At 37.0% G+C, this 26,228-nt stretch overlaps 1 protein-coding gene across 8 annotated transcripts in view; it reads right to left on the bottom strand.

Annotated features, from left to right (window-relative positions):
- The window catches only part of LOC143257380 (cytotoxic granule associated RNA binding protein TIA1-like), a 248,021-nt gene that overhangs the window by 29,673 nt on the left and 192,120 nt on the right, over positions 1-26,228 (bottom strand). For all 8 annotated transcript variants that reach the window (XM_076515962.1, XM_076515960.1, XM_076515959.1 and 5 more), the window contains one exon: positions 20,799-20,886. In XM_076515962.1, coding sequence (XP_076372077.1) covers positions 20,799-20,886 — 88 coding nt within the window. The remainder of the gene's footprint in view (positions 1-20,798; positions 20,887-26,228) is intronic.

The following is a 26,228-nucleotide window of genomic DNA, read 5'->3' as shown; positions in this document are numbered from 1 at the left end:
TTTTCGTGGAACTTTTAGAAATAGAATACTTGACTGAAGCAAGTTCATTATTTCACTGTTGCATATTAAATGATTTCTACAATATTTTGCCGTTCTACCTCTTCTCAAAAAAAAAAAAAAGCGTCTTATTTGTGTTTTGTTTAAGCTTCCGTAAAAGAACGTAAGATAAAAACAAACGTGTTTTGACGTTTTGTCAGTCAGATCAGTCGTTGTGAGAATCTCCGAAACATTATATACAAGGGTTTCTTTGTATGTTGCTAAACAAAAAGCTAAATCATGGGCTATTTGTAATGCACTCCTAACGGGTACCAAAACCCGGTTTTCAGTGTTATAAGTCTTCAGATCGCTGAGACACTGGGGAACTGTGTAAAAAAGAGAAATTATGTGGGATTTCCTAGTTGTTTCACATCGTTCGCTTTCACTTTGATCGTTCCATGTGTATGTGTATCTACATACAGTCTTGTGAGTAGTGGAAGCATTCTGAGTTAAAGTAAATAAATACAGTTACATAAAAAGTGATACTTTAGCAGTAAGTAAATTTTAAGGGTTTTTCATCCAGAGGAAATGCGAGTTTGTAGGCTTATCCATCCTGTAACAATAAATGCTTATTTTTGTTATTTGTTGTTAAAATTGTAAGCAACTCTACAATTTTTTTTATACCGTTATATAACGGTAGTCGTCCCTAATTTTGAAATGAAGGACTAGAGCGAAATCATTTAAAGATTTGTCTAAACTGACAATCTGTTTACCATTCTTGAATATTCGTCCATCACCAAAACTGAGGCCAAAACACATACACATATAGAAGAAATTATGAACGTAATGTTTCTCTGCCTCAGTTGGCATTTCAAGTCCACTTGGGTAAAAGCCGAGATCCGCCCACTGTAAGGCAGCATGCAGAGAACTTTGGCGGGGCCTTTACATTGCCACCAGGGGTAGAGAGCGAAGGAAGAGCACTCCAGTATGGATCAGCAGACACTGAATTGCGTTGCACACAAAAGAAATCACTTATGTATGCTCTATGGTGAGTTCGTCTTTTGGCTTCTAAACAGTACTTTACCATTCTCAAGGGAGAGAAGGTAGATGCTTTTAATGGAAGCTAAAAAGTCCATTATACTAAAAACACGACAACTTCCCTCTTCTTGTTCCCACATTTCAAAACAATGACTCATGCGTGGTTTGTCTGGTCTTAGATAAAGACAAAAAAAAGAAACTATTACTTCTCTATTTGTTTTGAATGTTGCTAGTTTTGCTGGTACTTCTCACGCATAGCCACTGTTGTATATAACACAAACATATGCTGACATCTCAGAATTACTTTCAGGTCTATCAGATCATTATAAGCTACACAATATAAAGAGTATCTTGAATCTGGGAGGTAAGCGATGTGTTATTTTGCTTTAGCCTACTTTCATATAGAAAATGATTTGGTTTAAATCTCACACACGGCAACACGAGAGCTATCTCCGCTAGCCATCACCAATTTAGCATAATTTAGCAGTAATAAACTAGAGGAAATGCGTTTAATCATCAGTATCCACCGTCAACTCTTGGGCTACTCTTCTGCCAACGAATGGTGGGACTGACCGTCACATTATCGAGGATGAAAAGGCAGAGCATGTTTGGTGGGGCGGAGATTCAAACCCGCGACCCTCAGATTGCCGGGCTCCGAGACAGAAACGATAGTTTTAGTAATACAATTATACCGTTTTTTAAATTCTACAAGTTGACAATGTGAACTTTAGAAATCACGACGGCCAATCCACAAATTTTTCTAAACTATTTTTTGTTTGCTGGTTACATAAACGTTTAAACTAAAACATTATAACGAACTCCATTAGTTACTCCAAGAGTTCCACGTATATTACTGGTTAATCTAAACCCGTGCAATTTAAGCACGGGATGTAATTGGTCCTCTACTACAAACCCCAAGAAGAATTTCACGAGCTTATAATCGATATATTTTATAATTACAAACAAACAAACCACTGTTTGATGAAACAAAATTTCAATTGAACAACCGTTTCTCAACTGGTTATAAGTAATTCTTCAAGAATACAATTTTGTTTGTTTGTTTGATTTTCGGAGGAAAGGAAGGTATCGAAATCCAGTTTCAGAGCTATGAATCTTCAGGCTTGTCATTATAGGGTAGACACGCAGAAAACTAATGTGTACGATAGATAAATGTGCCATGGTTTTGAGATTAAATTTCACACTTGCACAGAGTGAAGAGCCGGTTCAGTCTTGTCCGAAATAAATAAATAACTACCTCCAAACAAACTTAATCTGTACAACCTTTTTCCTGTACAAACACTATCAGAATGGGACATATGTATGGTTTGCTATTGTACATTTGTTTGTCTGGGCATTAGTGTATTGGTCGTAGCCGAAATGACCCAGCATAAGTTCAGGGTGATCACACATAACCCCTAGATCGACTGTCAGAGTTATGATTGTCCTATAGCTGGCTGTGAGGGCCGCGTTCAGCTGAATATAACACCTACGTTACTAGATTACAAGAACTAGCTGATTAAATTATGTCTTAGCATAAGGAATGCTACTGACTTACAGAGAAAGTCTATTCATGACAAATGCTGGCTAATAATACGTTTAACAATTATTACAAAATTCTGCACAACCACTATTAAAATTCCATTAGACCAACGTAGGTATACGTCACAGCATACATGGAACAACCAAAGCAGAGTAATACTGGCTGGACCGGAGTTTCGACACACTACAAAATAAACGTAATCTCAGTGACACTGCACATCTTTAAGTAACTGCCAGAGTAAGTACGAAAACTTAATGAACTCGATACAACAAGTCACAGGTATACCAATGACACCAGGCATTTGTTACACACAGCATACAGGTAGTATTAGTCAAATGTGACAAACGGCAAACAGATGGAACCATACAAAAGTAACACATGTTCAGGGAAAAAAATGTCTATATAGGGGATTTCCACAAGAGAAAACTCTAAGCCAATATTCGTTGTGCCCTGTGAAAGCGAAGACATCAAAAACGGTCGTGTCCTCTAGGGAGTTCTAGAAGCTGTTGGAAGACGAACAAAGACGACGTTATTAACGCTGTTCTGTAGGTGTACACTGACTGTTACTAAAAAGACAGATTGACGACTGTCATGCTACATAAGTACTTCCTAAAGACGCTGAACTAATCAAATTAATTCACAAGCGAGATTCACCAACCAATCAAAGAACGACAGATTTTATAGGTATCAATAATGAACCAACCACAATAAACTAGACATTTAATCCATCAGAAGTAAAAAATATGAAAAAACATAGACGTCTCAGTGATTAAAAATCTATAATACTAATATAAAAAAAAAATCACAGTTTTTCTCCAATCACGGATCTTAAAATTCTTTAATTTTTTTACCGCCTCTGATTGGTCGAGAACAGCGCTGTAGCGTCTTGGATTCGGCGTTCAAACCTAATATTCAACATACAGTTGTTGTTGTTCACTATCTTTTTATATTCTTCCCTTCATTTTTTTTTCCCTAATTTTTGCTCTGTCTTCATGACTCCAAATACTTTCCGGACCATTTCGGACACTTATTCAAAAGAATTTTTTATTTACTCCCGGAAATCTTGTATCTAAGATTAATTAATACTCTGAGGTAGGGTTTAGTGTTGCTTATTGTTAAGCGCAAATTTACATAATAAACTACCTAAGCTGTGCCCAGCACGGGTATCGAAACCCGATTTTTATCGTCGTAAGTCTGCGGATGCATCTATGAACCAGTTGGAGACGAAAGAATAAGGAACATAAAGTAAGCAAGTTAAGTTTGTTAGAATTATACCAGTTCTTCTTAATGTGCAAATGATATTACGGTCAGGTCGTAGGAGGGTCTTATGTGGCCACAGCTGGTCTTCAATGAAGATCAAGGGAACTGCAGGAGCTAATGTCCTAATCGTTCAGGAATTACCTCAATGTCTCAGTTTTCTTATATAACGAAGAAGTGAAAAGTTCAGGTACTTCTGGTGCTGTACACTTGTCCTCTCGCTGCTGCGTTACAATATGGACTGTGAATTATATTTTCTGGTCTGCATCATTTAGGATATTAGGCTAAGCTTCAACAACCGAAGACAGCATTAGGTTAAGAGCACGTGAAAACTACAGGATTTGTTATAAAATTATACCGAATAAGTTAGTTATGGTCTCTGACGTATCGTGTTATTCAGAAACATAGCAGGATACTCTGTAAACTTATCACGACTCTTAGCTCTAAATCTATCATGTCTTTTAAAAACCCAGCATGTTATTTAATAAACTGACCCTAGGCCTTAGCCCAGACATGTAATTGGCACGATTTGTTTTGAGTTTTACATAAAACTATACGAGGGATATCTGTGCTTCGTCGACTGCGGTAATCGAACCTCGAAATGCACGTTGTAAATCCGCATTCTTACCGCTGACCAACAATTGGACACCAGCTGTGTAGTTATATTTACGAAGTAACTGTTTATTTAAAAATGGCCCAGACTTGCGTTGGTTTATTCAATGAAGAACGATGTATTTGACCAATTACACTTGGTTTATTTTATTATCACAATTCTTTGAGATTTCAGTAATCAGAGACAAGTAATAAAGAGATCTGACCAGTTCTAGTACGATTACATCTCCAAAGTCACTTAGATAAAACTTGTATCAGGTGTTTTCAATTCGTATTTCAATATGGTCGGATAAGCATGTTCAACAGCGTCATTCATCCAACTTTCTAAAATCAAAGGGAACAGTAAAAACACTAGAGTTTAATCCTACAAAAGTTGACAGTTTCATGGGCTCTAACACTGCAATAACATTTCGAAACAGGATCATCCCGAATCAAGCACATTTTCTTCCTCTCTCTCAACCTAACTGCATCTGTAACCACAATTTTTATTTTTCTACGACTTAGAAAAAATAAATAAAAAACAAAATATAAGTGCAACACACATTCCGATAACGATGTGCTTTAAAACGAACGAATGTTAGAATCATGCAAGAGGTGGATAAAAAAACACAACACACAAAACAATAAAGTTTCTCGAAATCATAACCACAATGTGCGCTTCAAACTAGAGAAAAATAACCACTAAATTGCATAATGTCGTAAACTGGAAAACCTTGTCTCATAAGTCAAGCTTTAACGTTCGATTTAAACCATTCTCAGAATATTCTGAGATCTGAGGAAAGAAAGATGTCTCGTATCAAATACATCGTCTGCATAGAAACCTATATATAATTTATGTATTGCTCTGAGCAATATTTTTGAAGGGATATATAAATAAAGAACTAAACAACAAGATGAGTTATTGCCATATATTTTGAGTTAATCTATACTTTGAAGTACGTATGTTTCCGGTTAAACTTGATAATGAAACAATATTGGCAAGTGTATTTAAGATGCATTCTAAATAAGCAACAATTTATTTAGGGCTATTTATGTAACAAATTGTTTGATGGTTTTCATAAAGTTTGAATAGAAAGAAAGAAAGAAACTGTAAACAATGATGTAAAAAAACAAACAAACAAACAAACAACAACAGTTCATCCTACTAATTACTGCTGACGTCCCCTTAAGTGTTTTACACAGAAAATGGGCGATTTTACCGCATTTTGTTGCTTGAGTTTTTACACTGAGTTTTGAGATACTTTGTTTATTTTATTAGAAGTTATAGTTTTTTTTTCATTAAGTATTTTTGTTTGTTTTTTAATTTCGCGCAAAGCTCCACAAGGGCTATCTGCGCTAGCCGTCCCTACTTTAGTAGTACAAGACTAGAGGGAAGGCAGCTAGTCGTCATCATCACCCATCGCTAACTCTTGGGCTAATCTTTTACCAGCGAATACTGAGATTAACTGCCACATTATAACGCCCCCCACAGCTGAAAGGGCGAGCATGTTTGGTGTAACGAGCCATTTTAACCCGGGATCCTCAGATTACAAGTCGAGCGCCCCCAAACCACCAAGTCATGCTGGAGTAAAGACGATGATTTTTTGAACTTCAGTGGTCGAAACGCCGAACATAATCAGTAAGAAAACTCAAAACGGAGTTTGAATTGTTATTGTTAGGCTCGCTACCTGTGCTTTGCTTAATGCAGGGACATTATAATCCTTCAAGGCTTGCCACCAGGGGGTGTTGTGTCAGTAAAAACAAACAAAATAAAGAGCAGAATTTATACTAGCGAACGATATTACAATCCGAGCAATGTAAAGTTTAAAACAGCTTATTACGAAGCTCATTCACTTGATGTAAATATTACTACTACGTAATATAAGAAAGCTCACTAAGCAACAACAACAAATAAAATGATATTTGATATATCTCTTGCTAATTTGAAAAGCGGTAAGTTTAGGGACTTTGAACGCTAAAATCCGAGGTTCGATTTCCGACGGTGGACACTCGGATTTTTAAAGTGGCTTTGCCAAAAAAACAACACACAAAACAACTACAAATTCAGAATCATATATCTAAAAACCGTGAACGTTTGGATGTCTCTATTGAAACTGGAACCGCCACGAGTGTGTGTGTGTTTTCCTTTTAGCAAAGCCACAACGGGCTATCTGCTGAGCCCACCGAGGGGAATCGAACCCCTGATTTTAGCGTTGTAAATCCGTAGACTTACCGCTGTACTAGCGGGGGGTGGAACCGCCAGGAATAAATCAGCAACTACAATCGTTTTTTAATTGTAGGATTGACCGTCACATAATAACGTCTCCAAGACTGAAGACGATGTAAATGTGAGATTCGAACTCACGATCTTCACAGTTGAGTGCTCTAACTACCAGGTCATGCTAAGCCTCAACTGTTTTATACTGACAATTTTATGTTCTGACATCAGATGTCCCTGAAAAATCAGAGGAATACAATACAATAACTGTACAGAACTCGACCTCGAGTATGGTTATCCTTGATTTGTTGTATCTACTTCAATCTGGTCCTCGTCATTCAATATGTTTTCTTGGAAAATTATATCTTTATATAGCTATCTAAGTAAACCTTTAATTCATCCCCTTACATCGTGGATTTATGGCGAAATCCAGATCCCTCTTTCTGTCGTGGCCACTTCACTAATCCTCAAACTCCTCATTCTCCATTGCGGTTTCTTAAAACACTCCAGCTTCCCCTTTCCACTGAGTCTGTTTAATTAAACCTAAAAGTCTTCCATTCCCATAGTGACCTTATACATATTCACTACTCGCTCTTCCATTACTGTTTCCTTTAAACCACGAACTTTTTCCTTTTTTATCATGGCGCCCTAAGGACAGACCTAACTTCTCACTTCCCGGCCTGGATTCCTAAGTAACAGATTTGCTCGACTTCTAGTACTTAACAAATTAAGTAATGTTTGACCTCTCTCTCTTCACTGTCCATATCAAGATCAGAAAAAGTTTTAATCTTAGTGCTTAAAGTGAAGAACATTATACACACTGAAGAAACCAATACGATAACAGTGGACAAAGTTCAAACTACAGTCCTTTTATGAAAAATGTACTATAAATGTCTGCGAAACTATAAACAACTGAAAATATCATACGAAGGTCAAACCATGATCCGTTTTTGAAGGACTAAAATGGCCAAAACTTAAGTTAGATCTTATTATAAACACACACACACACACACACACAACAACTTTTCGATTGCCAGCTAAGCCTTCATTTTGTGAACGAAGTCATTCCCATGGTCTAAAATAGGTGGAGATGTGTTTTTCTAGATCGTGTAAAAATTTTCAGAAAAGGCTTTGTGGATAGGACAAGAGCTTGATTTAAACTACATATGTGTGTGTGTGTGTGTGTGCGTGCGCTAAGCACGTTGCTGGTAGCGCCACCGTTCGCATCTGTGGCGACACATTATTGCTTCTAAATCGCGTTATTAAAGTGGGATTAATGCTTTGTATAAATTATTGCAAATGCAGAGAAGGCAAATGAAATATTTTGGTAAGTCAACATTTTAATAACATCTTATATGTAAGGCACATGAGCTAAAACGGAAACTTCAGAAACCCAACGTTCAGGTATAGTCGTCCTATTTAGAAATGCTAATTAGAGGGCAACAGCCAGTTAGCAATGTCTGCCGCCTATACTGTTACACTCAGTGAATATTGCCTCAGTAGTTGAAGGTTATGCGAAATGCATTCCGCGTCATATCAAAGCAAGAACTTTGGACCTTCCGTTACACAACCCAAATGCTATTCACTGAATAACAGTGAGAGAAAAGAACAATTTATAATCCTAGTGTAATAGAGTCATAAAATTCGTGTCAAACAGGCCCAGCATGGCCAGGTGGTTAAGGAGTGCTTGATTCGTAATATGAAGGTCGCGGGTTCGAATCCTCGTCACACCAAATATGCTAACCCTTTCAGCCGTGAGGGTGTTATAACGTTACGATTTGTTTGTTAATTTTTTAATTTCGCGCAAAGCTACACAAGGGCTACCTGCGCTAGCCATCCCTAATTTTGCAGTGTCAGACTAGAGGGAAGGCAGATCGTCATCACCACCCACCACCAACTCTTGAACTATTCGTTTACCAACAAATAGTGATACTGATCGTCAAATTATAACGCTTCTACGGCTGAAAAGGCGAGTGTGTTTGGTGTGACGGGGATGCGAAACCGCGATCCTCGGATTACGAGTCGAGTGCCTTAACTACCTGGTCATCCCTAGCCATAACGTTACGATCAATCCTGCTATTCCTTGATAAAAAGAGTAGCCCAAAAGTTGATGGTGAGTGGTGATGACTAGCTGTATTCCCTCTAGTCTTACACTGCAAAATTAAAGACGGCCAGGGCAGATAGCCCTCGTGAAGCTTTGTGCGAAATTAGAAAGCAAACAAACATGCCAAACATTAACATTTTGCACGTTCATAATCAGAAACGTATTTTACGCTGAGTGGTTCCGATAAACTATGGAAATAGTATGCTAATAAAAGTCTCGTTTCTATTCCAATCAACCATCATTTCTTCAAGTAAAAACAACTTTTGTACAACTGCTTTGGATACTAATGAAAATATCGTGTACGAAGTTAAGACTGGAAAATGCGACTTTTTATAAGTACGTCCTGCTAATTCAAGATCCAATCCGTTCATTGCTGTGTTTCTACAAACCATTTGCTCGTAAATTGAGTCCGTTTCCTGTTCGAAATAACAAGTCGTTTAGAACATCATACCCCAATATCCACTCACTACTGCAGCTGAAACAGTTAAAATAATAATAAAAGAAATGAAACCGAATATGTAATCATCGTTGTTAACATTAGGCTGAAAAATTACATAAAGCAGTTTTACAGAACGAAGAAAAAGAAAACCAACAAATAAACAATTTCCTCTTCGAAAAGAGCGAACTACCAATGCTTACAAGAGTTTCTCTAATTTAATTATGGAAGGCATAATCTTAGACTAAGATAACACGAAGAGCCACCTACGATATACGTTTATTATGTTCCATTAATGCCAGAACTTTCTCGGGGACGTACGTCTCCAGATGTTATCTCAACCAAATACAAATGAAAAGGGGCATATTAAGCAACTATGTTAGTAGTCAAAAAACTAATATAAAGTTATATGACTCTTTCTTACGCGAATTTCTTGATAGTGCCTGCTGATGTTGACTCTGTGATAACAAAACAATGTTTCGACGAATTACGGTAGGGCTATAAAACCTGCACTGTGCACCCTACAGGAATCTAACCCAGAATTCTAGTGAAACAAGCCATCGAACTTACTGTTGATCCTTCATGAACACATCTCTCCTGAACAAGTTTTGAGGAAGACGAAATAAGCCTTCGAACTGGATAACGTAATTTTTTGTTGTGTGAGTGGATTTACTGTAGTGAATACTCTCCCACACACACACAACACACACAAATGGGCCTAAATCTTAACTATACAATCAGATTGTAAGGAATAACGCATTTTATAAACACACAGTTATATATACGGTGCTTACAGCACGGATCTAAACCAGAAGTTTAGACGCTACCTAGAGGGCAGGAGTGAGGATAACGTAACTTTTCATTCAACTATTGTGTTGAAAAATAAATCCTTTTTTGTATAATTTATGCCTGTCTCTTGTTTAGGCACAAAGCTACGCAATGGGCTGCATGTGCTCTGTGCAGAGCCGGTTTCAAAATTTAATTTCTAGCGTTGTGAGCCATCAGAGAGGGGAGTAATTCTGCAATTGGAATTTTGTTTAACAGATTTTAGTTATTTTCAACCTCTTAAAGAAATAATAATAAATATTAAAATTATACATATTCTTGCATTATTAATGAAACTAAACCTAAAAGTGCAACTTATGTTTCCTCTCCGAACGGTTCTTTATTTCTTCACGTGATGTTCCTAACATATATTTGTATTTATGGCACAGCTGAAAGAACTATCTGAGGCAGTCCTTTATTTTAATCTGAACCTAGCATGGACAGATAGCCCTTGAGTAGTTTTGCGCGAAATTCAAAACAAAACAAACCAAAATTTTAATTTAATGACGAGAGCGTAGTCGGCCAGTCAGTAGCACTCTTATCACCCATCTCATACATGCTATCGAAATGACTTTTTTTATAACGCATTCCCAGCTGTATTTAAGGTGCAGAATTTTTTATTTTTGGAATTTCAAGGATTCAAACCTGGATCGCCTCAGATGAGCTAACAAAATTCAAAACGTTATTTTTGTAAGTCATCTTACGTAGTATACGTACGATACATATCAAAGACTAGCAGTTACGAGGTAATGTTTACTGAAATTTTCTTTGTGCAAAAAATTCCGCTATGAAGATATCGAAACTTCTCCAAAGAAAAACATTTTAACACTCCTACGAAAAGTGGGGCCTAATAGGCCCCAGAGCAACTTGAAAGGTTATTAATATTAGACTAATAATTTTGTATTTAAATGAAATTGCCATTTAAATCCATTAATGAATGGATTAACGAGATTCCCACTGTCCCTATCTACTATCTAGCGAAACCACAGCCAGGGGAACGGGCTTGGAGAAATCAGGACTAGAAACGTCTTTTCGTAGGAGTGTTAAAAACTTTCTGATGCCAAATCTCTCACTTTCTATTACTCTAAAATAGCGTTCGAGTTTTTAAGCCTTTTTGAAACGTAAAAACAAACAAACAAAAAACACTGGTCGTGATAGTGGGACTCAAACATAGTATCTTAAATTCGGTGAAAGCGTTCAAGCGCTAGGTTCCGGGCGAGACAAAAAAAAAAAGTCATGTTCGTAATTTGTCACGGTCATTTACATAATAGTTTACGTTTCTTTGTGTTTTTTTTTAATGTCGAGCAAAGCTATACGAGGGCTATCTGCGCTAGCCGTTCCTGATTTAGCAATGTAAGACTAGAGGGAAGGCAGCTAGTCATCACCACCCACCGCCAACTCTTGGGCTACTATTTTACCAACGGATAGTGGGATTGACCGTAACATTATAAAGTCCGACCATGTTTAGTGTGAGGGGGATTCGAACCCGACGTTCTCGGATTACGAGTCGAGTGCGTTAACCATTTGGCCATGCCGGGCTTTAATATTTTATCCAATATTCTTTACGCACGAACGGACAAAAACAAAACAGTCGTAGATAATAACACAAGAATTAAATAACGTCTATGGATCACGTTATTTCACGGGGTATTATTGGTTTATTTCTTTGGAAACAATATTGTTGTGTGTAAGTGTTCTTATGCATTGAAATACGTTCATGTTCTTGTAAATGTTTCTCCAACATCAATTAAACTCGTGACGTGTACTTTTACGTTCTTTGATTTTATTTAATATTATAGTAAAACGTCTACGGGTATTCCTTGTTTGTTTTTGAAGTTCAACACAAAGCCACACAAGAGTCTATGCGTACTCTGCTCACTACGAGTAACGAAACTCGATTTCTAGCGTCGTATGTCCACAGACATACGAACATAACAAATATTTTAATAATTTACCAAGCGGGACAGTTTACAGTTTTATGACTCTAAAATATGGATTTCGATTCCCTGCTGTGGACACGGCAGATTGTCCAAAGTGGCTTTGTACTAACTTGGAACTGACACAATTTAGGCGAAAGCGCCTTCTATCGGCTGACGGATTTCCTAATCAGATCTATTCTTTACGAGTTAATCTAACCTAAATAAAAGCCACTGTGTGTCATTGCACGATGGATTTCTGGAAATAGGACACTCATAAAAATCAAACTGCATTTATCCAAACAGAATACATTGATAAATATCTGCTCATTAAGATTTTAATGCGAGAGCCGTGAAACCTTATAAGTGTACTGAATGTTGGTATGATAAGAATAAAGTGCAGAAAATTTCTCACGAAATTAAAAATATTATTTCAATATTGAATTGTTTCTAGCTTGAGTTATTTTCTGTTTTATCATCAAAGTTTTTAATGGAATAAAACATCTTTAATTAAGAAATTAATTAAGAAATATTCCAGTTTTGTTGATATTACATTTCAATACATAAACTAACAAACTTTTATTGCTAAATAGCTATACATTGGTTTCGTTTGTTTTGAATTTCGCGCAAAACTACACGAGAGCTATCTGCTCTAGTCGTCCCTAATTTAGCAGTGTAAGACTAGAGAGAAGGCAGCTGGTCATCATCATCCACCGCAACTCCTGGGCTACTCTTTTACCAACGAATAGTGGGATTGACCGTCACATTATAACGCTGAAATGGCGAGCACACGTGGTGTGACGGGGATTCGAACCCGTGACCTTCGGATAACAAATTGAGTGCCTTTGACTACCTGGCCATGCTAGGGCCGAAAATTATTTGTACTGTTATCGTAACAAAATCCATAATAAGGCAATGATTTTTTTAACGAAAAATCTAGCTTAACCCTTAAACTGCGGTCAACATTATATGCAGCATGCACTTTTGCGTGCGAGATTTTGAATGACCCACCGCCAAATGTCGCGAATCTTTACGCATGGAATGATGGATAGATTTATACGACTCGCAAACGAGGAATTATCTTTTGACGTTTTCGTTGTTCTAAATCTTTATTTTTCACAAATAGTACAAACCGTTTATAATGGAAATATTTCTTCTGTCTGCTGATGGTACAAAAAAGTGCGAGTTCAGGCAAAAATTGAAATTATTTCTATATGTTATTGTTGCGGAATGATTATAGAAAATGGACGCTGCGTCCTTGTTGCAAAAGAAAGAATAAGCTAAAGTAACTTTAACACTCCTTCGAAAAGTGGGGCCTAATAGGCCCCAGAGCAACTTGAAAGGTTATTAATATAAGGCTAATAATTTTGTATTTAAATGAAATTGCCATTTTATTTAATGAAATGAAATCAAATTTCATTTAAATACAAAATTATTAGCCTTATATTAATAACCTTTCAAGTTGCTCTGGGGCCTATTAGGCCCCACTTTTCGTAGGAGTGTTAACAATATAAGGTTTGGTTTGAATTACGCGAAAAACTACACGAGGGTTATCTACGCTAGCTGTCCCTAATTCTATAGTGAAAGACTAGATGGAAGGCAGCCAGACAACGCAACCTATTTGGCATCTCTTTCATCAACGAAAAGTGGCATTTAAAGTCACGTTATAACGCCCTTCATGGATGAAAGGGCAAACATGTTTGGTGTGAAGGGGATTTGAACTCGCGACCCGCAGATTTCGAGTCGAGAGACCCCTAATCACCTATCTGTGCTATGCCCTGAAAAAACAACAATAACATGAAACGTTGGGAAATAGAAAGAGAATTATCTAGAAATGCCACGCGAACTGAGGATTTCGCCACCTAGCATTATATTTTAACGCAGTTTCATGTCAATATCCATGACAAATTATAACCCCCTCTCCCGATCCTTTTACTCATGCGTAGAATAATTTACTTTCTACCGACACCCGTGGAATATTTTCCCACTTTGTTTGATTTTTGTTTTGTTTTGAATTAAGTTCAAATCTACACGAGGGGTATCTGCGCTAGCCGTCCCTAATTTAGCAGTGTGAAACAAGAGGGAAGGCAGCTAGTCACCAACACCCACCACCAACTCTTGGGCTACTATTTTACGAATGAACAGTGAAATTAACAGTAACAAAATAACGTCCCCACGGCTGAATGGGTAAGCATGTTTGGTGTAACGGGGATTTGAACCCGCAACCCTCGGATTACGAGTCGGGCGCCTTAATCACCAAAGCCTTTCCACTTTGTAAGTAAACAGAAAGACAGTAACAACAACGTATGTTCGGAACACTCCGTTTCTAATAAATAATCAAGTCGAATTCAATATCTTGGATTCTTCAAACATAATTAAAGTCAGCAACGTACGTACAAATTGCATGATCGGAGAAAAAATAAAAGGAAAATACAATTCTCCAAACAATTTTTCTATCTAAACAATTACATACAATATTCCCATTTTATCTCGTGTTTTTCCTTTTTTTTTTTTTTTTTTTTTACCAGTAATAAATAAATTCGTTTCTCCTGAGTGACTCTTGTCTCTGAAATTCATTACAAGAGTACACACGCAGTGCTGCATGCTAATGTAGCAGGCTCAACACCAAGATTGGAAAAGTTACAAAACTTTGTCCGTTCGTCAGTCTTCATTCATCTGTGCATCCTTCAGTCTTTCTGTATGTACGAATCTAGAAGTCCTCCGTATTCCTTAAGTGAAATTCCTTGTCCTGTGTGGCCGAAAGTATAGCGTGCCCGACTATGAATACACGATACATATGACAGTTTAAATATTCAAACCTTTTCACCTGCGTGAGGATTTTCGCAAATATCTACACAAATATACAAATGTATATGGTTTGGTTTGAATTTTGCGCAAAGCTGCACGAGGGTTATCTGCGCTAGCAATACCTAACTTAGCAGTGTAAGATTACACGGAAGGCAGGCAGTCATCACCACCCACCGTCAACTGTTCGGCTACTCTTTCACCAACGAAGAGTGGGATTGACTGTCACATTATAACGCTCCCACGGCTGAAAGGCAGTGGCGTAGCTGGGGTTTTCGGCGCCCGAGGACAAAGTCAATTTTCGCGCCTCCTCGTGACAAAATGTAAGCCTTAATTCCTAATTATGTAACATCAATTTGGCGCCCCTCCGATGCTGCGCCCGGGGACAGATGTATCCCATTGCCCCCTTCCCCCCAGCTACGACAGTGCTGAAAGGGCGAACATGTTTGGTGTGATCGAGGATTCAAGGCCTGGCATGGCCAAGCGTGTTAAGGCGTGCGACTCGTAATTTGAGGGTCGCGGGTTCGCATCCCCGTCGCGCCAAACATGCTCGCCCTTTCAGCCGTGGGAGCATTATAATGTGACGGTCCGGTCTATCCCACTATTCGTTGGTAAAAGAGTAGCCCAAGAGTTGGCGGTGGGTGGTGATGACTAGCTGCCTTCCCTCTAGTCTTACACTGCAAAATTAGGGACGGCTAGCACAGATAGCCCACGAGTAGCTTTGTGCGAAAATTCAAAACAAAACAAAAAAACAAAATCGACGGTTCATGATTGCTCTCGCACTAAAAACGTTTAAATCAGTCGCTTATCTGTTGCTTATCGGAATATACGAGACAACATGAAAGTAAATCCCTTTCCTCAAATACCTTTGCACCAGAATGCCTCAAAAATACGAAATATCATGTGGACACGATGCCGTCTTTCATTTGCATTTAGGCCCGACATGACCAGGTTCTTAAGGCGCTCGACTCGTAATCTGAGGGTCGTGGGTTTGAATCCCCGATGTTTGTTTGTTTTTGAATTTCGCACAAAGCCACTCGAGGGCTATCTGTGCTAGTCGTCCCTAATTTAGCAGTGTAAGACTAGAGGGAAGGCAGCTAGTCATCACCACCCACCGCCAACTCTTGGGCTACTCTTTTACCAACGAAAAGTGGGATTGACCATCACATTATAACGCCCCCACGGCTGGGAGGGCGAGCATGTTTAGCGGGACTCGGATGCGAACCCGCGACCCTCAGATTACGAGCGCATGCCTTAACGCGCTCGGCCATGCCGGGCCCATGAACCGTCGAAGTTTCTTTAAATTAAAGAAAACGAACTAAATGCATGACAAGATGTTCAAATGGATTTAATTACTGCCAATTAGCGCTGACATGGTTGCCTTACAACACGAGCAAGCTAGACTATATAAGATCTGTCTAGCACGGTGTTTAAAGCTTATGCGCAAGACTAAACTGTTTTTAAGCACTGCCATTATTTTTTACTTCAATCCTGCTAATCATAAAAGAGATCCTTGCTTTGCTTATTGCCTCCAGAAGGAGAGTTGAAAGACCCTCCCCCTATTATTACAACGAAATTTAATTAACCTTGGCTTCTGTATGAATGACGTAACACAAGTTTTTGCCAGTTCGCCCCCGTGACACGTTGAGTGCGCTCTAACAGTTTCATCGTTACGTTGCTCGAGGAGTTAGAAATCTTATTTCGTTTTAATTGCCTTTTGTATTCCCATTAAATATTGTATTCACAAGTGTTGCTTAAATGATAAAACATTAAACTAGGGTGTGCTTGCGCAGTTCATACGTCATGCTGTATTATATCCTACAGGGTGCATAATCCTTCTCGTGAGTCATCACACGCAGAAGTTTTGCTGGCGTCACGACAGCACGAATTGCAACGTTAAGCGTTTCACATGTGATATTATTTTAATGTCTACTGACTGACGACACACTACTGTAGAATGATGCGAGTGATTAAAACAGGTGACCTACACAAACGTCCAGTCAAATATTATTCCAATTAGTCTCACAATAGAGGAACGTTTAATAAACCTCTATTAGAAATACGTTGCAGTTATGCTTTCATTTTTGTTTTTTAATCTTCCGAATTTCGGAATTAGCGAACTGGGTTCGAATCCAGGTGACAGCAGAAAATATTCTCCCACTTTAAGCTACGGGTATCTAATAAAAGGTGCATTCGATCTCAAATATTGGACAGCGGACGGTATTGTGTTATTTTTCCCTTAGTTAATGCCTATGATACTAAAAAGCGCCTGTGTATTGCACTTAACGTGCTGTGTATATAAACACAGCCGCTTTATTGTGTTTGTGTTACGGCAGAAAGACTACGGATTTGCAACGCTAAAATTCGTTTTACGGTATTTGTGCCGTATTCCTTATAACAGTGTGTATGTGTGTTTATGTCAATGAGAACAAAAAGAAATCTGAATAGCCGTGCTACGACTGTAATAAATTAAACTTTGAGACACCCCCCCTTGAATCACTCCCCCTTTATTAACCATATTTCCGTGCGTCAGCACTATCAGATGTGGATCACTCGTATACACGATTCAGTTTTATTTCTCATCAGGATCTCTACCAGCCTTCCCTCAAGTTGAAATTATTTTAAACAGTAGTACAGTAAATTTCTCTACGAGACATTGGGCGTGAGCTAACGCATTAATCGAAAGGGTTTAACCTCCTGAGTTTGAAACGGTAATTAGATTTGAAATCGGTCAAGACATGACGAAAATACGAGCTAAAAGTATGTACTTGAAAAAAAACAAACTCGGAGCCTTTCTACGAACCGCTACGCAGTGGCTCAAAATAAGAGCTATGTTCATGAACACTTAAGGCCATAATGCTTAATTATTAAAACTGCAAAAACTCTACATAAATTCAATTGCACTGCAATTCAATATTTTCCACGTTCAAATATGCAGTTTCTACAAACCTATTGTTACAACAGTAGCATTAATGGTTTTGGTTTGTCTTGAATTTCGCTCAAAGCTATACGAGGGCTATCTGCGCTAGCCGTCCCTAATTTAGCAGAGTAAGACTCGAGGGAAGGGATCACCACCCACCGCCAACTATTGGGCTAATTCTTTTACCAACGAATAGAGGGACTGACCGTCATATTATAACGCCCCACGGCTGAAAAGGCAAGCATGTTTGGTGTGGCGGGGATTCTAACCCGCGTACCTCAGATTAGGAATCGAGTGTTTTATCCACTTGGCCATGCCGGGCCAGAGCATTAATGGAAGAAACTTAGTCCAAATTTAGCTTTATAAGTATTACTAAGCCATGGAAGACTTGTCTTTTTTTACATTACACTCAACTATTGCAACTGTAACAAGCCTTCCATTTATCCAGTACAAAATAACAATTCACAAAATAACGCAAAATAAAATATATCACAATTAAAAAAAAAGAAGATAAACATAACCTTTTGTAGTCTCGTATATTAACGTCTATTCGAGATTCATTACGTAAGAGAACCATAATATTATGCAACCCTTCATCAACGTGCTTCAATTTTCAGTTTAATGAAGATTTTAAACCTTGATTGTAAATATGTAAAACAATGTTTCAGTTTAATCTGAATGGTTGTACAGGAATAAACAGACACAAAAAGTTTTATTTTATTTATTTGTTTTATTTATGGTTGTGAACTCAATACCGCCTCTAACCAATCATCAGTTTCCCAGTTCTTCCCCTATTACTGGTTCATAAAAGAATTTCCTGAGTTCGCTTTTATATCAGTTACTAATTTTTAGCACTAATAGGAAATAATCTCTTATTGAGTTCACTGGATACCGTCAGCACACAGTCTACACGTGTCTTATTCAGTGTTTCTAGTACACTGTTGAAAGTTATTGTTGTTTTTTAATTTTGTTGCTAAACTGCTGTTCAAAATTCGTTCAGCTGCTTGTACACAGTATAATTTATTTTTCACTTTCTAGGATATAATTCAAAGTTTCCTTTGTCGTTAGAGGTGTAGTTCACAGTTCGTGTTGTTGCTATGATACAGTTAATAACTATTTCTGTTGCCAGGATATAATTTAAAGTTTTTTCTGTTGGTGGAGGTGTAGTTCAAAGTTCGTTTTGTTACTAGGATATAATTCAGAGTTTCTTCTGTTGCTAATGGTGTAGTCGGAAATCAGTTTTGTTTTAGGATGTAGTTCAGTATTTGTTTTGTTGCTAGGATATTTAAGAAACACCAGGACTAAAATACTTTAGACGCTTCTCCTGCCTTACCCACACATTATAAAATGTATTTTATACTTCTAATGTAAGTAATGCATATAAACAGAAGTTTGAAACCTATGAAGGCTTCCTTCACATCGACAAAATTCGATAACCTCAACTGCATTAAAGACTGTCATGCAGACAGAACCTGCCGTAAACTACAGAAAAAAAGGACACGAAGAATTTTGAAAAGTATGTGAATTTCAACAGTTTCTTTATAATTAATCTGTAATATATATGTAAATTGTTTGACGTTTGTAACCTGAATGACATCTTACATGACATATAGGATAATGTGGCCAGGTCAAAACCTCCAGTTTTAGCCATCCTTACTTTACAATTGTTGACCGGAAATAAGTCAGCCTGTAACAATACTCGTTGTCTACACAGAACCAAAAAACGGAATTAACTGTGATTTTTTAACAATGCAACCACAATAGAAAGCGTTGAGCGTGCTAAACAGATCGAACCTTGGGCACTAATTGTCAAGTAAGGCCCGGACAATAAATAGAGAATCTAGTATTTTAACATTATTTTATAATGTACACAACAAACAACTACAGCGCTAGAAGTCCGAGCCCCAGTAATGTTATGCTTTTTATTTCTTTAGTTAACAAAGTATACAGCAAGCCTAAAGATGGAGTGTCTATGTCTGTTTGACAGCACAAGATTTAGACTTCTTCAGATCCTTCTTACAGAATATAAAATACGTTTGTGATTAATTAAATTAATTAATTAACTCGCCAGAGTGAATGAAAGTGTTTGTTTGTTTTTGAATTTCACGCAAGGCTACACGAAGGCTATCTGCGTTAGTCGTCCCTACTTTAGCAATGTAAGACTAGAGGGAAGGTAGCTAGTCGTCACCAATCACCGCCACTTCTTGGGCTACTCTTTTACCAACGAATAGTGGGCTTGAGGACTACTCTTTTACCAACGAACAGTGGGATTTACCATCACATTATAACGCTCCTACAGCTAAACGAGCGAGTGGATTTTGGTGGAACGGGGATTCGAACGCGCGACCCTCAGATTGCGAGTCAAGCGTCCTGACCACCTGGTCAAGCCGGGCCTTTAAAAGAGATAGACACACACAAACATCTAAGTTATTAACCACAAATGAAAGCAAATACTCAACCACGAACAAGTACATAAATTTAAAAACAACAACAGAACCTTAATTATGTGACGATTTTGTATTGTGGTGATAACCTCCATCCCCGTCAGATACTCTCGTCACATAGTGATAATCGTAGTACACCACTATTTTTATTTTATTACTATATTAACTGGAGTACTCGTCCTCAAGACTGGCCGTCATAATGCCCTCAGGCTGATTCGAACCCGTAACCCTCACATTACGAGCCAAGCACCCTAGCTACATGCCCATGCTGGGCTTAGATGAAAAGATAAGAGAACTAGCTGGCCAGTAATAATTACAATTATTTCGTATAAATACAGTATAGAGAAATGGTACTACAGATGGCTCTTAACCCAATTCTTGTAGTGAAAAATGTAGTAGGTTCTGTAATATTTCTCCTTAAGTCATCACGGTAACTGGATTTGCAGTTTTTTGTTTTTGAGAATCGCTGTCACGTGCAACGTTTACAGCGATGTTAAACGTGAATATAGTATTCGATAATGTAAGTAGCAGCAAAAATTAGATTCTCCATTTCAAACTATTTAAGTGTTATTGCAATTCACTAAGTTCAGTAACCATTAAGATATGATTAAATTTACAACACTATGAGTTACGTTTTATGTTTATTTGTAAAAGATTTAGGATTTGTCATAAGAAAAGCTGAAAAAAATTGAATACACTAAGTACAAGTATCATAAAAAGAAACTTACGAAATTTCTCCAAACGGCAAAAAAGCTTCTTTTAGTTGTGTTGTTTCAATTTCTGGACTCAAGTCACCCACAAAAATATGGTGATGTTCTAACAGAAAGGAAAGGAAAAATGAATTCCTGTGGTTTAGTTTGTTTTGTGTTCAATTCTTCTGGGCTATGGACTACTATGAGAAAGAAACAGTAATTATGAACACAGCTAATTAATTTGGGGACTTTTCAACTTATATAAATATAACGTCCTTTTAAGTTGATATATGTATTACATACAAACAATGGCGTAATATTAGGCTTAGTGTATGATCTACCTATAAAAGATGTCGACGTATTAGGCTTAAGATATCCTGTAAATATAAACGTGGCGTCATGTTAGACTTAAGAAAAAACACGTACGATTAATTCAAAGTAATTTTTGAAACTTTTTACACTTGTCGTCCAAAATCATTTCATATATATCATTCAAATTTTTGTATTGGTTCACACATGGACCCACTACATAGCTACATTGTATGCCTATTGAAACACCTACTGCGTTAATAGTACGTTTCCAACGAAAAAGCAAACAGTTTTCTTTAACAAGCTATAAACACATTTCGTGTCTTTTTACAAATATATACTGTGCAAGTAGTTATTTATTATACGCTGTTTAAAACTTTTGCACAATATTCAATAATTCACATTTCAGCGTTAAATAATTGTCATAGGCGTTCCGTATTTCCCTGTAGACACTCATATGTACGGTTAACGGTTACAAAAGGAAAACTGGGCGAAAAATGGTGCAAAAAAACAAACACAGAAAAAAAACAACGTCTTACACTCTTTAACAGAGATAATTTAACATACCAGGAGAGAATAAATTATAAATGAATCGTTTCATCTTCCAAGGAGAACGTTTAACATACCAGAAGTGAAATAATAGTGTCATCTTTAGATATCATTTAACACAACAGAAACGAAAGATGACTCGTTTCATCTTTAAACATAATTTAACGTACCAGAAACGTACGATAACGAAGCTGTTTTATGCTTAAAAACTATCACTACACCATGAACGAAATAACAGTTTCGCCTTCATCGAATACGGTTTAATAACATTGCATTGGAATGACCCATAAACCAGCCGTTATTCCAATCAAAAGAAACATAATTACAGAGCGTACATTCAAAAAATCCAAATTCCTAGTAGCTAAACGGTGAAAAATAAAATATCTATTATACAAAACAATTAACCTAATAACTTTATGGTTTGTTCATTTCCCTACTTAAATATTTAATTATTTTTTCCAAACTCTGTAACCTGTAAATGCTTTATGCGAAATTTAATAACGCGAGTATTAAACTAAACTATGAAACAAAACTAAGTTATAGTTGTAACAGCATCTCGATTTTAAGTTCGCGAAACGCTTGTTACAGATTTTGTTGGTTTTTGTTCTCATCTACAACCAACGAATGTAGATAAAAGACGTTAAACATAAAACAAGTACAACTAAAAAAACAAACAAAAAGACAATTCCCCTATATAATGGGTTGTAAGAGAGAGAGACGAAAGAAAGATACTTTTGGTTTGTCTATTTTTGTACGGTTCCGGTAATTGTCATTAAAGAAAACACCACAAGACAGACATGAAGAAATAACACAAGATAATAATAATAACAATAATTACTGCACTCACTTGTGGACAAAAAAATCTTCGGTTCATTTGTTGTTAAGTTTCGGACGAACCGCGCATCGTGAGACACAAACTTAAGAGTTGGAAACAATCTATTTTTGATTCAACAGAACAAAACAAGAACACGAGAATTGAACGGAAACAAAGCAAGAAACTCGTGTAAGAGTAAAAGAATCGATAGGGGTGGGGAGGAGTCACCTAAAAAATTAATCCCGGTTCTTTATTTTAATAACTTTAATTTTATGTAGCGGCATTGTGACAACAATACATGGGACTGTTGTCCCCTATATTGGTGTGTTAAATATCACGTGATCGTCTATTTCTATACGTTTGACATAGGTGTATATTATTGAACGTTTGACGAAGGTGGCTATCTCTGCAAGTTTCACGTCGATATATGACTGTATGTTTCTTAGAACTATATACGGCTTATGTCCTTTCCCGTTTCAAGTACGTGCCCATTATAGCAAGAATAAAGTGCGTATCCTATTATAATTATACGTATCAACACTTTTATTTTCCATCGAAATAATATAACATTAAACGTAAGCAATTCGCATTAGTAAACGCAATAGCTTGTATTTTAGTGTTACAATTTCCCATTAAAAATATTTGGTATAACTATATGCATTCCACAGTCTCTCCCCAAAAGTGTTCTGTTACCAGTGTAAATTAAACCAAAATAAAGAGTAACAAATATTTCTACTTCTTGCTTTGGGAGTTAATATTTCATGCTGTGTTGTAGCCTACAGAGGGCATAATTCTATACTGGAATCATAGAATGAGCACTTTTTGGAAACGTCATGACACTACAATTTTCCAACGTAATGTGTCCCATATGTGACGTCAATTTTGCTATCTACTGACTGACTGACAGACAACATACTGGTGTATCGTGCGAGAGGTTCCCCTCGGGGCAACCTTCAGTCCCCTATCGGGGAAGATACATATAAACAAACAGAACACAGTGGTTCACCTCGAGGCAGCCTTCAGCCACCCTATCGGGGAAGATACATATAAACAAACAAAACACAGTGGTTCCCCTCGAGGCAGCCTTCAGCCCCCTATCGGGGAAGATATATATAAACTTACAAAACACAGTCCTTTTTTTTTTTCCCTCCTCTTGTTTTATTGTTAATAATGTATTACAGCACTCTCAACTTCTTGTCCGTGAAGAGAAACGGTAGAAAAGGTGAGCTCTCCAAGTATAGATTTCTGTGTGCTTGTGTTTTGTTGCCAATCTTCCTGGAAGTCAGATGGTACAAGAAACACTGCCAATGTACAACAAATCTACGGGAGCTTTAAGTGGCAATGTCAACATAATGCACTCAACGCAATTCAAACAGCACGGAACCTCAAAGAAAAAGTCAGTTTCTACAGTGGCGGCCACTAGATTAAAGAATCGAGTGCGAGTCACGGTAGATAACGCAATCAAATAAGAATTCATAGCTCCAAGTCTTGTCACATTTCCTTGAGCTGTTCTTCTATATCTTCAGTGACAACAAACTTATCTACGATAGGCTTAGCAAGTCCTGTCGCTAATCTGTACATCTCGCAACGAAAATAGCCGTGGGCTCTATTTGTAACTGCCTATTGTAATATTCAAACAGTATAAATTTAATCCAGCTTTATATTTGACTGAAACATCATCAATTTCTAGGCTGGAGACGACAATCGTATTATCTTTCGTAATACGGCAGACTCGATAATTTCATATATCCGCTCCCACGTACATTTTAAATCCGTAAGGCATTTATTTATTTACTTTTTCAACGAGATAATCGCTTAAACCTGTTCCGACTTCACAATTTTCATTTACAATATACATTTGATATATCATCTGGATACAGAAACAATGCTACATCAAACAGAAAATGAGAAAAACTACACCTGGCTATTTTATCATACATGCGCATTAGGTTCTATGCAGATTACGCATCCCAATTGAAAAGTGAAGCACTAAACATGTAATGTTTAAAAAATAGTCGCGAGGGACAAACCTTAGCACATTGGAGACAATTGGTTATCTGTTTACTTTATTTGCAGTTATTTCGTTTTGATTCGCTTAATAGCACCTTACAATTGTACATGTTGGATTTTGGTTCTCTTGATACTGCTTACAGTGGTACGTGGAGTGTTGGTTTACGTTACAGTAGCTTACAATGGTACGTGTCAGAGTTTTGGTTCTTTTGATACTGCTCACAATGACACGTGTTAGAGTTTTGGTTCACTTGATAGTACCTCACAACGGAGTTATTACGTTTTTTACATGCATGCAATTAAAAGAGTTTCAAGATACTTTGAATAATCACAAATTTCGTTATATGTATAAAACTGACCCGTAATACAAAATTCGAAGCATAGATCATTACATATGTAGGTAAAAACACACAAATTCTCTGTCTACTGTAGATGATATAAACCATATTGTCATTTCAATCGCACTGATTATGCAATTAAAATCATCAGACTCTTTATTAAACATGATATCTTTAACGTATGATCACAGAGGTATTTTTAAAGTTGTGATTTCACTTTTACGGAAGATATATAATGAAAGCATAGGAGATATTTTTAACAACTTAAGTCTTCTACCTAACTGTATAATAATGCACGATGTTAGAAAGAACTTCAAAGAAAAATCATCCGTTAAGCCTACTTTCGAGAATGATTTAAGCAATGCGTTTAAACACGGTTACAGAATAAACATGCGAGTTTCTTTAGCTGGAGCTCTACCTCAGGACCGCGCTGACATCAAAACACATATTAACTAATCAGATTTTGTTTATGCAACTGTTTGTCCTTGAATCGATCTTTCTCCCTGGATATTTGCGTTGCTTAACATTTAACTTATAAAATATTTTCTATATTCGGTTTTCCCTTTTTACGTGGCCTCAGTCCCGTCTTTTTCACTTTGCTAACACGTTTTTTGTTACCTTATGAAATATTATGCGATAAAAAGCTATATTTACACAATAATATTTTGCAAGTCCCTCAATGCCTTCGATTAAAAGAAAAACAAACCATTAAGAAGGATTTAAATAAAAACTCGGAAAATATTGCAAATACGAAAAAAGCAAACAAACAACTTCACAAAATATTTTCAGTGTATTGATATCAGCCTTTTTCTGGGGAGGGCAGAAACGTTGTACGAGGCATAATAAAATCTACAGGGCTTTATTATTTTATCGTCTTTTCGACAGAATGCAGGAACATTTATTTATTCAAATAGTTCGTTTTGACGTATTCTATCAATCAAACTTGCAATTTTAGGTCGTCTATACAAACTATGAAGTATAACAATTAAAAAAAAAGAAGTTTGCACGGACAACGCTGAGGTGTGATAACCAAATCAAAACATCCGCCATCATTCGAAAATGACAAGCAAAATACCTACACTGTTCAACTACAATAAGATCAGTTTTTTCCCTTTGAAACAACTCAAAAACATCGAAATTCTTCTGTTAACTTGGATTTAACTTGTCTTACTGTCCCGAACATGATTCATCATACTGTTCCTCCAATAGTACACAGTTAAGCTCCGCTGTTTATGCAAGGAGAAACTGACGGTTAAAAGCTTTGTTAATTTCATATTTTATGAACATGACAGGGGGTTACTAAGTGATTTAAAAAGACGTAAAATACCAATACGTTAGACTTGTTTTCAGTGTGTCATACCTCAGTGTTATGGGAAAACCAATCCTTCTCTGTCTCTCTTGTAGTTTCTTTTAGCTTCTATTACAAATCTACCGAAGAAGAATATC

The sequence above is a fragment of the Tachypleus tridentatus genome, chromosome 7 (genome assembly GCF_004210375.1).
Source record: "Tachypleus tridentatus isolate NWPU-2018 chromosome 7, ASM421037v1, whole genome shotgun sequence".
Lineage (NCBI taxonomy): Eukaryota > Metazoa > Arthropoda > Merostomata > Xiphosura > Limulidae > Tachypleus > Tachypleus tridentatus.
The sequence above is the reverse complement of the archived record's forward strand: the minus strand, read 5'-3'. Positions and strand labels throughout refer to the sequence as shown.